Source organism: Molothrus ater, chromosome 3 (genome assembly GCF_012460135.2).
Source record: "Molothrus ater isolate BHLD 08-10-18 breed brown headed cowbird chromosome 3, BPBGC_Mater_1.1, whole genome shotgun sequence".
NCBI classification, from domain to species: Eukaryota; Metazoa; Chordata; class Aves; order Passeriformes; family Icteridae; genus Molothrus; species Molothrus ater.
In genome coordinates this window covers 68,961,419-68,973,810 of record NC_050480.2, presented here as the reverse complement: position 1 = coordinate 68,973,810, position 12,392 = coordinate 68,961,419, and the positions used below count along the sequence as shown (strand labels likewise).

The window sequence follows — 12,392 nt, the reverse complement described above, 5'->3', positions numbered from 1 at the left end:
CTGGTATTATACTTGTGTGTTTGGATTAGATAAACTGAACACTGATGTTTTGTGTTCTAACAGATATTCCACAAATAATTCCACATTATAATATGTATCAAACGTGACTTTTAAAAACAGCTCCATGTCGCTAGTTTCCACCTGAGGTAAGGAAAGAAGGCCTTGGTATAATCTGCACCCTTGTTGTGTTTTTGGGGGCATCACAGTTTCTTTTCAAAGATTTACAAAAGTTTATATCCCTGTTGCACATTGCCTTAACAATTACAGAGATGTTAGCCAGCTGTTGCATCTCTGTAACTTTTACCTGAAGCTCTAGACACAATGTTTTCTAGACTCTCTTTGACAGTATTTTCCACGTCTCTTGTTGTCATGCTATTATTCTCAGATTGCTGCTCTGGTGGCCTTGCACCTGCAAATATTGATAGCACTGGTATGGCACGTTCTCATGGGAAGCAACTAGAACCGATGTGGGAATTCCCTCTTCAGCTTTCCTTGCCTCTTGTTTTGTAGATCTGAGTGTATATCCCAGAAAACCAAATGTAGCACCTAGCAAAGCAGATAAGACATTTAATGCATTGCTAAATATTGGCATAGATGTGCACAAAAGTTGAATGCCCAGTGAATGTGCTTCATTTGCACCTGATTAACATATTTCAGTCAGCACAGTTGTAAGCTGTGGTAGGATGAAACAAAAAGAGTGGGGTGTTTGACTAAGTATGATGATAAAAGTATAGTGCTGGGGAAAAAGCATGGCAAAATATACATTGCTGTCTCACCTGCACTTTCCCACCCTGGAGAGACCTCCTTGTCCCTGGGAGGAGGGAATCTGTCAGCATTTTCCCCAGCTAGACTCTGAGTTTTTCTTTTGATTTCACTCTTTTCTTGCATCACTTAAGGGTTTTTTTTTTTCATCAGAAGTAACTTTAACATTTATGGTCAATAAATGTCTTTTGCAGTCCTTGCTAACAAATCTCCATGTCAGCCTTTTTAAGCGTTCATTGCACCACACTCCTCTTCTCATGAGCGTAAATTTAAATAGGCTACTCTAAACTTGTTACCTAACCATACCAGATTGTTCTCTTACCTGGCACAAATACTGTCATGTTTGCAGATTGCAGGGCAAGACTAAATGATGTAGCACAAGATAAGGGGAGCCAAAGCCTGAGAAAAAAATGTTATGATGAAGGCATTGCCTTTACTGCCAAACCTGAGGGATCAGTAGGCTAGAATATTTTGATCTTTTCTGGCAAGAAGTTGTGGACATTTGGTTATTAAGTTCTAAAAGCACTGCCCTGGAGAATAATTTCGAGAGCTGACTTGTGTTAACTGGAGTGCCCCCAATCATTGTTAGAGCAGGTGTCATGGCTTTGTAGATCAAGCATTCTGTGGGTTTGTTATTTACTGATTCTTTGATTGGGAAGTGTGAATAGCAAAGAAAGCCTGTATTGCAGAGAACAAATTACCAGCCTTACTCTATTTAGGAATTATGATGCTACTATGTCCGTATGTAACAGAGCTAATTGCAGTAAAGCCAGACTGACACTTTCTTACTTAAATGCCATTTTTTACTTGAGAATGTGTTTTTCACCAATTTCTTTAAAGCATTCTACTTCTGCATTTAACATTGCTTTGATTTTAAACCAACTTTTGAAAATTGTTGTATGGCTCACTGATGAACTAATGAGTCAGTGAGAAGCAGCTGAAGAACTACTTGCTACAGGGGTAAGTGTTTCTACAGTTTGAGGTTTTTCTTCTGGAGTTTGATATTTCTATAGAAATCTTAAGATTGGTAACAGGTTGAGCACTATAGTGCCATGCCGTACGTTAAAACCCCAGAAAAGGAGAGCAGTGACTTCTGCATAAATCTGTCAGTGTCTGCTAGCTTGTGTAGTTCAATTGAAATCATGATTCAGGGAGAAGTCGTCACAACAGCTTTGTTCCTCTTCTGCTATATTTGAGAAAGCAATTTGCCAGTTCAAACAGAGCTCCTTATGAGATAAAATGAAGCCAAACAGATGATAGTTTAAATTCTAGTGCAGGCCAGGTTTTGCTTCAGCAAAGCTGTAATCAACATCTTAATGAAGGTTTCCCCAGATAAGTCACAAATGTGACTAGGTAGTTGTGAAATCATATGCTTATCATATGCTTGTATCTATTGAGGGGTTTCCTCAGTAAGCAGTATACTTGGCTTTTTGCTATGGGCTTTCAGTGTAGTGATGCTGCTGCAGACTTGGTTCAGTTAGAGCTAAGGCTTTTGATGCCGAGAAGAGCTGGTGCTGAGTACTGCTGTCTGGAGTTGGCCTGGTTGAATAGGATTTGTATAGGTTTATGGGTGGAATTCATTCTGACCAGTTGAAGGCTTCTCCAGGAAATACTAATGATACAGGTAAATCCTGTATTTGTGAGTAGCTTGTTGGCAGTCTCCTGTCATGGAGGCCAGGTACTTTGTAACTTTGAATACTGTCATGTTTGTGTAATAAAACCATTGGATTTCCTTTCTGTTTTGTACTTGGTGAGTTTTAATAGATGTAAATGAAACAAATGGATGTTTTTTAAACTAATTAGGATATATTTTGAAAAAATGAAATAATTTATCAGTTATACTTAGTATTTTGTAAGTTCAGTTCTTGCTTTTTCAAGAGGTTTCTAGAAACTTGAATAGCCCACTTTTAGTATGAAATCTCCTGTTCTGAGAAGAAATTAATCTACTGGCAGCTTTTTTTAAAAAATAGTGGTGCTTGGCATTTCAAGTGTGCTCATTTTCTGGCTCTGTTATTGAAGGGAATGTGGTTGAGAGGTTGTGGTGAAGAAAAAGGGGTGGTGGAAGAGAAACCTCTCTCTAGCAGCCTCTTCTATAGTCTGATATTTCTTATTTTATTGCTTGATTTCTTCTGTGATAGAATTGCAGAAGCCTCTTCCAAAACAGCAGAAACTATTCCAGAAATAGAAACTTCTTGCACTTCTGAACTGTTACAAGAGTGGTATGCTTTGGTTTTAGCTTTGTTCTTCTTTTGTCACTTTTTCTCTGAATAGTTTTATTCACTAAACTGTGGTAAAAGTAGGATTAGGGAGCAAATATTTGTATCAGATACAATAGAGGCCTTTCAGGTTTTTTTTTTACCCAGAACACTTGTGTTACCTCACAGGCCAAACCTTTTTGAAATGAGTAGTCTGGGGCACACAGACACACCAGATGCCATTTTTTTCATGGTAATAAAACTATTTTGTTATGATGTAGGTTTTTTTGGGACATCAGCTTAGAATGAATCTCAGGGGGAAAAAAACAATTAGTTTTGCTGCCAACCAAGTAGGCTTCTGTTTTTTAAAATTACTCCTCAAATTTGAACAAGGACTTTGATCTTCAACTTGGTGAAAGCATGGCCTTGTGTGTTGAGATATTTTGAGATCCTCTGAATTGAAGTTCAAGGCTGTAAGAGTTTGCATAGACATTTCAGATCTCCAGCTTTTCAAAATAATACCAATTGGGACATCTTAAGAGTTGTTGAGTTGCTGTACTAATGACTTGAAATAAGCTCAATTATAAGTGAGGTCATGTTTTGAAAAGAGGTATGAACAATAGTAAACACCATTCAAGACCTTGAAAATGTCTTCAAGCTACAACAACAGCCAAAAAGGAGTCTTGAAAGAGTGGGAGAAAGAGACAGTTTTGTTAGGTTTTAAAAAAAAAAATCTGCTGTTGGGAGACTTGTCTTGAATTTTGCATATTTTAATTAACCATCTTAGTATTGACATGCATTTGCACTTACAAGTTTTTCCAATCAGGGTGTAAATACTGCCAGGAAATGATTTGCTTTCTTCTGGTGTCTGAGCACGGGAGAATGTGGGAAGACATTGCGTGTTACTAAAGATATTCTCCCCTTCAAACTCAAATTTTGTGTATCACTTAATGTCTTTTAAGTATGTATTAACATACTTAAATCTTACCACTGTTGTCAAAGAAAACATATTGTCAACAAATTTAACGTTGTTATGCTGAGACTCCAAATGTACCTCAAGATAATATGGAAATGAGCAAGGAGAAATCATTAATTTAGTTCGTCTTCCTACATTTCCTACTTTTCTCCTTTCCTGCCTGAAATAAAGTAGAATGTCCTTATTTTAGCGTGACTGGAGGATCTTCTGCCTTAGATCTCCTCCCTCCTTCTTGCAGAGCGTATGTTTGCATAGAACCAAGATCAGTATTCTGCTTTCTTTGCCCCCACATACCATTGACTGGCTGCTTGCTGTGATTTAAATTGAATCAAATGTTGATGGGATTTTATCAGCAATCCTAGTGGAGGTTTCCCTTTTTCTTAGACAGCTTCCAGGCTTCAGAAGATGCATTAGAATAACTAAAACAAAAAGAAAAGAAATCCATTTCATGATCATGCAAAATAGCTTGAGACTGGTAGGATATCTGAGTTGTCAGTACTAAAAAAAAATCTACTGATAAAGTTTTACTTTTTGAAATAAAATCTATGTTAAGAAAAAAAGGACAAAACAGAACAACCAAAGAATATAAAAAGAAATTATTAGAGTTAGATAGTATCTGACAGGAATGAGGAAGTCATTATCCTAAAGCTATCAATAGTGTGATGTTTAGAATTATATGTAAAATATTTTCTACAAACTTCTTTAATTGCTGAAACAGGAAAGAAGGTTTTCTGACATTTGATTTGTTTTTAGAGATGATCAGCAAATATACTTGGCTCTGCCACAGTATCCATGTTTTTTAGCAGATAGCAGATATCGTTCAAAAATTACTGCCTTCAAAAGGAAACAATTTTAAATTTTTAAACCAACTTTTATGGAGGCCAGGCCATTATTTTTGTTTCCTTTAGTCAAAACAAAAGTTCCTTTTTCTGTAACATGTTATCTGGAAATAAGTATGCCTAAAAAGACAAATATTAAAGTAGTTAAATTAAATTAATAAAAGCTTTACAATTAAAATATTGGTATAAAAATGTAGGCATTTTTATTTGTTCTGGTTGTATAACCTTTGCATAAAAGCAGGTGAAGCTGTACTCTACACATTGATTTGTTTTTCTGACTTTGTGCTGCTTCCTGTGAAACTGCAAATCACATCAATACAGCCTTTCTGTATAATAATTTGAATATTATAGTCCATTATATTGTTAAAGTGATTGTTGGTAATCTAAAACTAAATCCAAAGAAATTATTTTGAAAATGTCTCATTTGGATGTCTCTGTTTCTTTTCTCCTGTAACTTTGAGCATGAGTAGTTTTATTGAGCACAAGCTCTTTAAAAAGTACACACTGAAAAATATTCAACAATTAAATTGTCTTACAATGCTTTCAAAGTACTAGCAAATAGCTACAGCCTTGTAAATTAATGGAATAGTTTCCAAACATCTGAAACCCTTTCCAGCCACAGATTGATGATACAAATTTTTGATTACCCTATTAATAGAGATCCAAATTAAATCTAAAAGGGGCTCTTGTGTAAGAGCCATGCTTGCATATTTTCTGAGTGAGCTGGTACTATAAACCCGAGATATTACCCTTCTACTTTTTGGTCATGCATTTTCTTTTATATTTAATTAGTGTTTTGTACTGACTCCTCTATTTCTTTACCACAGCACTGTATTTTCAAAAAGTGCTTTAGATTCAAGTTGTTTAGCAATTACCCAGCTCCAAATGAGACCACAGCCACAGGGTTGCAATTTTAATTTTCTTCTGTGTTGGCTCAGCCCATAGAGCTCTGAAAGTGGAGCACTTTAAAATAAGCAAATACTCTTTTGCAGTGTGTTTTGTGGATGTCAATTCAGTTTCATGGATTTGATTGAATTTTGGTAAGGTTTCCAGTTTTTTAGAAACTGTTTCTTTTTTGAATTATACTTGGAAGTGGCTGTGCATAGTAGTGGGGGAAAGGGAAAGAGAACTATTCCAAATAGAAAATCTTAGCATTTCTGGAAATTTTTGCATAAAAATATATACTTGAGTAAAATAGATATCAAGTGTCATAACATATGTCCTGAATAATATTAAGAGATTTAAAATTTTTAAACAATATTCATTCCAGATGAAAGTAACTCACTTGAAAAAATGGTTAATAAAAGGCATACTTTGAAAGTATATTTTTATATGTTTATATATTTATACATATAAGGACACATGCATGTGCATATAGGTACATATTTTTACTGTGACTCTATTGATTTTAACCATGTTTAAACCAGAGATAATTTTGGGTTTAGTATTCAAAGCTGAGAGAATAGGATGTACAATGTTCATGGGCTTTGCAGTACTGATTTTCTGAGTCCTAATACTTTATCTCTTTAGCAGATCTGCTCTAATAGGTATTTAGTACATATGTCTATGCATGGTACCATACTGCTTCACTTTATATCCTGTTTTTCTAAGACTATTTGCTCAAATGGCTTAATGAGGAAAAGGATTTATTTTGATGATGGTGGATTTGGAAACATTGAATCATTTTATGTGTTCTGATAAAAAGGTACATATGCTAGGGCTGGGAATGGGGATATTTTTGCAGTGATCTAAGAAAACCCCAAATCCCAAGCCCTACATGTGTGTTTTGCTTCTTATATAGAATTTGCACAATGAAAACATTACTTATGAATTCTGAGCTAATGATTTAGTCAAGGTTACGCTTTGCTGCCTAGTGCTACTGTTGTGGTTAAGTGTAGCTTCTTTCTTACTTTATCACAGCCATGTGCTTGCTTTTATTTTAACCTATATCTATATTTACTCTTTTTCTCTTGACTTGCAGCTCTTTGCCAAAACCGACCCCCCAAAAGGTCTTTATGTCTATGGAGATGTTGGTAAGTATCATTTGCATCCAATAGAATTTTTTCTAAATTCATGTCTATTTGAATTCTGAAGCTGTATGTTTATGTAGCTTTATTGGTTTAATGGATCTTACTGGATGTAACATTATAATGTTATTTAATATAATTACACTCTGAATGCTGGAAGCTGTTTGATTGGACCACATTACTGTGTGTAGTTGTTTTCAGCATTAGCCATTCTCTTATATTTAAGAATGCAATTTAAGAATTTGGGAACTAATTGTGGGAGAGAGTTCATATATTCTAATTGTAACAGTGCAGCATGAAAACATACTTGCTTTCTAAATGAAATACTAACATGTTTTATGGGTGTATGGGGAGTAATTTGTGCAACCTTTGGGCCATGTCTGTATTTTAAAACAGAAAAATAAAAATGTAGTTCTTCCAAGATTTTGAACAGAAAACATAACTGCTCCTCACAGCAGTCTGGTCTTGTACTTGGCCTGTGGAAAATTAGAGTTTCATTAGGGCCAAGCTGACAAACAGTCATTACTGTAATCAGTACATACTGCTCTTAAATTAACTACCTCTTGAGTGATTTTTATTGTTCTTACTTGAAGGCACAGGAAAGACAATGGTGATGGACATGTTCTATTCTCACTTAGAAGTAGAAAAGAAAAAGAGAGTCCATTTTCATGGCTTCATGTTGGATGTACACCAGAGTAAGTGCAGACACAGGTATTGACAAGAATTTTATAAAATACAGTATCTATTAAAAAGTCTGTCTCATATTCATATTAATCACTGTAATTTTATTTAAATATTTAAGCATAAAAAAGTAAAAAAAATAGGAGAAAAGTTAATGCATGCTAGCTAGCATTGTTTATCATACCAGCATAGATATTAATTGCATATTATTTTTCAAGTATCTTTTCTGAAAGAAAAATATACATACCTGGTTGTATATATAACTTGAGTATATTGCTTAGAATGAAATACTTAATGAAACGTTTTCCAGGTGCCAGTTAGCTTACCTGAAATCTGAAGAAGGCAATTCCTAAAACTGAAAATGGAAAGGTTAAACTCACTCTGTATTTTGAATAAGCAATAACTAAATCAGATATAAATGCCAAGGAGAATGGGACCTATTCTGGCTGAGTAACTTAGTAATAACTGTCAGTAATTTAGAGGAAAAAAGCAATAGAAAGAAGCACATTCCAAGTTTCAGAAAGTTTTCTGATCAGCTGAATAAGGCATTTTGTTTTGACAGGGATGCTGTTCTAAAGATTTTAAAACTTGCTTCTGTTTCTAAATTCTATGACCTTAAAATACTGTCAAATTGTTAACTATTGCTTTATTTTACAAGTGTTGTGACTTGTAAAGAGCTGCATTTTTCTTGGGAAGCTTTCACTGGTGTAGATAACTTGAGCCACTTCTTAGTGCCCACTTTTCAATCATTGCTGGGTCACTTGAGATTTTCTGTTTCCATTTCTTGTCATTTGTGCTTAATCTTAACAAGGGTAGCTTCCTTCTTCAAGATCCATTTTTCCTGAATCTTTGTTTATAGTCAGGTGCAATACAATCCATGAGACAGTAAAGTATGGATTTAATTATCTTACCATATGCCATTATCATCATCTTCAAGTGTTGAAGTATAACTGCATTGCTACATCTGCCTTCTTTCAGCTAAATGCATTCTAAGAATACCTTCAGAGCAAGATAAAACTCCAATTTGTATCAGTTTATAGAAGAGTGCATAGCATTCAAGATGTTTTTGACATTTGTTTTACAGCCTTCTAAACAAAATAAGAATCACAAAATCTGTGAGCTTTTAACTGTTGTGTGGATGTGGTTGTGAAGTGTTTTAGCCTCTTGAAACTGGATTAAGTTTGACGCTTTCTTATTTTTACTGGACTAGTTTACTTTTTATTTGTTAGCTAAGTAATTTGTTCTTCCTATCTTAGAAAGAGAAATAAGAAATATTTGTTCTTTTTATTGTCTAAGGAATACATCGCCTTAAGCAGAACTTACCAAAGAGAAAAGCAGGATTTATGGCCAAATCATACGACCCAATTGCACCTGTGGCAGAGGAAATAAGCAGAGAGGCTGCTCTCCTGTGTTTTGATGAGTTTCAGGTAAGTCATAGATTACTCCTTCATTTCAAGGGAAACTTCATAAAATTACTTTTGATCTTAAAATACGATACTTGTTACTGAGAATATCATATTTGAATCACTGGCCAGTAGTGACTGGTAGAAGTTAAAGACTAGAAGTCACTTTACAGTTTTGAAGATGGTAGGGTTTGGGGTTTTTTCTACAACAGACAAGATGCAAGTTAGCAGTGTAAGTCCTCTTACAGTGCTTTTGTTTACCAGTCTGGTCATTGATCATACAAGGAGGTGTTAGAGTTTGTCTAGAGGCTCATGAATTCTTCAGGACAGGGATCATCATCCTGTACTGAGTCTGTACAGTGCCACCTGATGCTTGCTTGCCACTGATCTTTGCTTTTGTAGTTCTTATAATGCAACAAACACTCTCAATGTGATTAAGGATTTTAAGAAAGTTCTATTGAATTAAATGTGAAAATTAAAAATAAGTTTATAAAATGATTTTACCCAAGCTAACTTGATTATTTCATTTGTTTTACACAGTTTGTGAATGTTAATGTCACAAACTTAAATGTAAAATTCCTTATACAAATGTTTAATAAAAAAACTAGAGGTATTTGGCAGCTTTAACCAGCTGAGATATTTTTTAATTCAGACAGAAAATGCAGAGCAAGATATGAACAGATCTATGTTAGTTCTCAAATCACCAATAGTAAAATAATCTTTTAAGTGAAATTGTCTGTTATGGTGTTAAATTAACACATTTCTGAAATGGATGGAGCAGTTTATGTCTCCTAGCTATTATTTTGCAAACCTGCACACTTGAGAAATAACTGTTCTATGGTTGGCTGCCATGAAGGGACTTTTGATCAAGTAACAGTTGTTCTTGTTTAAATTTCTCCTGCATTTTTCAGGCAGGAGTGATTTCAGAATGTGTGGGGTCATTGCAGTTGCTGCTGTTCAGGTCATTTAATTTGTGCTCTGTCCAGTGAATATGGTTATGCTGGGCTTCCAAAACCTGAGTGTAAAATCTAAATACAGAGACAATTGTACTTACACAATGAAGAAATGAGAAGGTTGGGAGAGGGAAGTGTTAATTGTCACAGCATTAAATGCTCAAATGGTAGAAAATGGCTTTACCATGTATTGGTATAAATACCTGCTTTTCTGTATAAATGCTCACTGCTTTCATGTGGCAGTACTGTGGTGTTTACAGACTGTCTGTCATATTTCCACATTTTGAAGGGAGAGACTGGGGGATATTTTGTTCCCAAGTTGATTGCCTGCTCCCCCTGCTGACTTGCTTGAGGTACACCAATGACTTCAGTTGTAAAAATCACCTGTTCTGCTGAACTGTCGCAGTTGGGAAATTAATACAAGAACTATACATTTTAAATGTGTTTCCAAGACATTGCATTGATAAGTGAATTTTTAAAATCTACTTGGTTTGGATATACTAATATTCTACATTCACAGATTTCTGAATGGCTGGATTTCTTACCTGATTTTCTGTAACGTGGAACTCTACACTGATTCTGCCTGATAGGAGGAGTTCCAGCTTTCTGAATTTTTTCAGAAGGCAATGAATTCGGGATAAGAAACCCTCTGCTTAAATAGTCATAAAGTAGTGCAGTGGCTGGAAGAGGAGCTCATATGGTGAGACAGTTAACAATATTAAGGAGCCATATTTAATTTGGGATGTTTGCAGCTCATTTCTGCAGTGGAGATTCATGGCTTTATTTCCCTGCAGTCTGATTTCCTAGTATTTAAAGAATTGCTAGATTAAAATGAAACTGGAAAGAGCTGCAGGCTTAGAACATACACTGCTCTGACTTGTGGACAAAGCAACCCTCTGTTTTGACAGATGAAAAGTGAGGTTGTTTTGGCAAAATAATAGTGTGTGGAGACAACATCAGAAAACTATTGAGATTTGCTTTAAACACTTCAAGTTGCTTTCAGATGCCTGCTGAACAAAAAAAAAGGAGAATAAGTTGAAAATAATTATTCATTTATCTTAAGAACAGAAACATGGATGAGTTTTTTAATATGAGATATTTTAAATGAGATATTTTAATATGAGATATTTTAAACAGGGACAGCAGAACATACTGTTAATGCTCATTTTGCAGAGGAAACCAAATGCAGAACTTCAGAAGACAAAAGCATTGTTGAGGTTGCATTTTCCTCATTGACAATGGGTTAAAGCAAAACAGAAGTATTCTGAAGTGAATCTTCCTGCAAAACCCAGAGAACTATTAAGCAAATGGAGAATTGACTAATTGATCTAGAAAAATATTTCAGTACTTATTTTAAAAGTAATTTTCTGTGTTCCAATGTATTGTTGTATTAAAATTTATATTTTAATGTTTCTTTGTGCAAATACTGTGTGATGGCCAGGACCTCAGTGACAGAACTATGCTTCTGTGTTTGTCCATTTTGAAGCAGGATTTTGTCTGCAGTTGCCTGAGCCCCAGGCTGTCAAGTTCTTAAAGCATTGCTGTGTCTTACTGATCTTTGTCATACAGTTTACTGGAAATATTAAAGTCTTTTTTTCATCACAGAACTCTTAAGCCATTCTGAAAATATCTTCACTTTGAAGAAAAACCCTAAAATTAAGCTTTTTGTAATGATGAGATTTCAGAGCACAGGGGTGGCTAGCAGTGACCAAATAACTACACACAGGTAGTTAGAAGCTCTAATTTTGGCACAGGACTGTAACCTATGTTATTATTTATAATAAAACCAGAGTCTCTCCTTCTTGGGAAGCTGAGGGATGATGCAGTGTTAACCTTAAGGTACCAATGGTACCATCTGGACTACAAAAGTGAACTAACAATTTAGGGAGTTTTTACTAACCTACATTCTATTAAAAGCCTCTAATAAAAATTAGGCTCTTATTTTTGTGCTAATACTAATTGCTGATAATACATGCTTATGTTTGTCATTCATTACGTGGAACTGTACCAATCAGTGGCTGACTGAGTCTCAGGCACTTAAACATGTAAATTAACTATTAGTCTAGTGTCTTTGCTTTTTTTTTCTTTTTTCTCTTAAATGCTAATGAAATTTCTCCATTCTCTCCTCTAGCAGGCCCTCCTTATTGGTAATTTGTAGGCTTTGCTTTTGTTATCAGTTGCAATAAATGCTGGATACAGTAAAAAACATGAGAACTTACAATCCTTTAGTTACTGTCTTCTACCTGCTTTACCTTGTAGAAATTGTTTATCTTTTCTAAAGTGTATTAGATAAAAAGAGCTCACATTTGCATCCTTGTCCTCAAAATGGCTCTTGCTTTTTGACAGAACTTTCAAGAGGTTTGTTGGGGTTTTTTTTGTTTGTTTGGTTGGTTTTTTGGCTTTTGGGGCTGGGGGGGTTGTGTATTATTGTTGGGGGTTTTTTTGTGTTTTTCCTTTTTTGTAATGGAGCTCAGAATTCTGCATCAAAAACCAGTTCTTCTTAATAGGAGATTGTTATTGGGTTTTTTTATGTGAGCATTATTACTCTTTCATTCC

At 34.9% G+C, this 12,392-nt stretch overlaps 1 protein-coding gene across 3 annotated transcripts in view; it reads left to right on the top strand.

The window, feature by feature from the left end:
• AFG1L (AFG1 like ATPase) overlaps positions 1 to 12,392 on the top strand; it is a 63,527-nt gene that overhangs the window by 7,138 nt on the left and 43,997 nt on the right. For all 3 annotated transcript variants that reach the window (XR_008508275.1, XM_036380404.2, XM_054514327.1), the window contains exons 3-5: positions 6,754 to 6,805; positions 7,393 to 7,494; positions 8,777 to 8,907. Coding sequence is in view for 2 of the 3 variants with exons in the window: in XM_036380404.2 (XP_036236297.1) it covers positions 6,754 to 6,805; positions 7,393 to 7,494; positions 8,777 to 8,907 (285 nt within the window). In the remaining variant the exon portion in view is untranslated. The remainder of the gene's footprint in view (positions 1 to 6,753; positions 6,806 to 7,392; positions 7,495 to 8,776; positions 8,908 to 12,392) is intronic.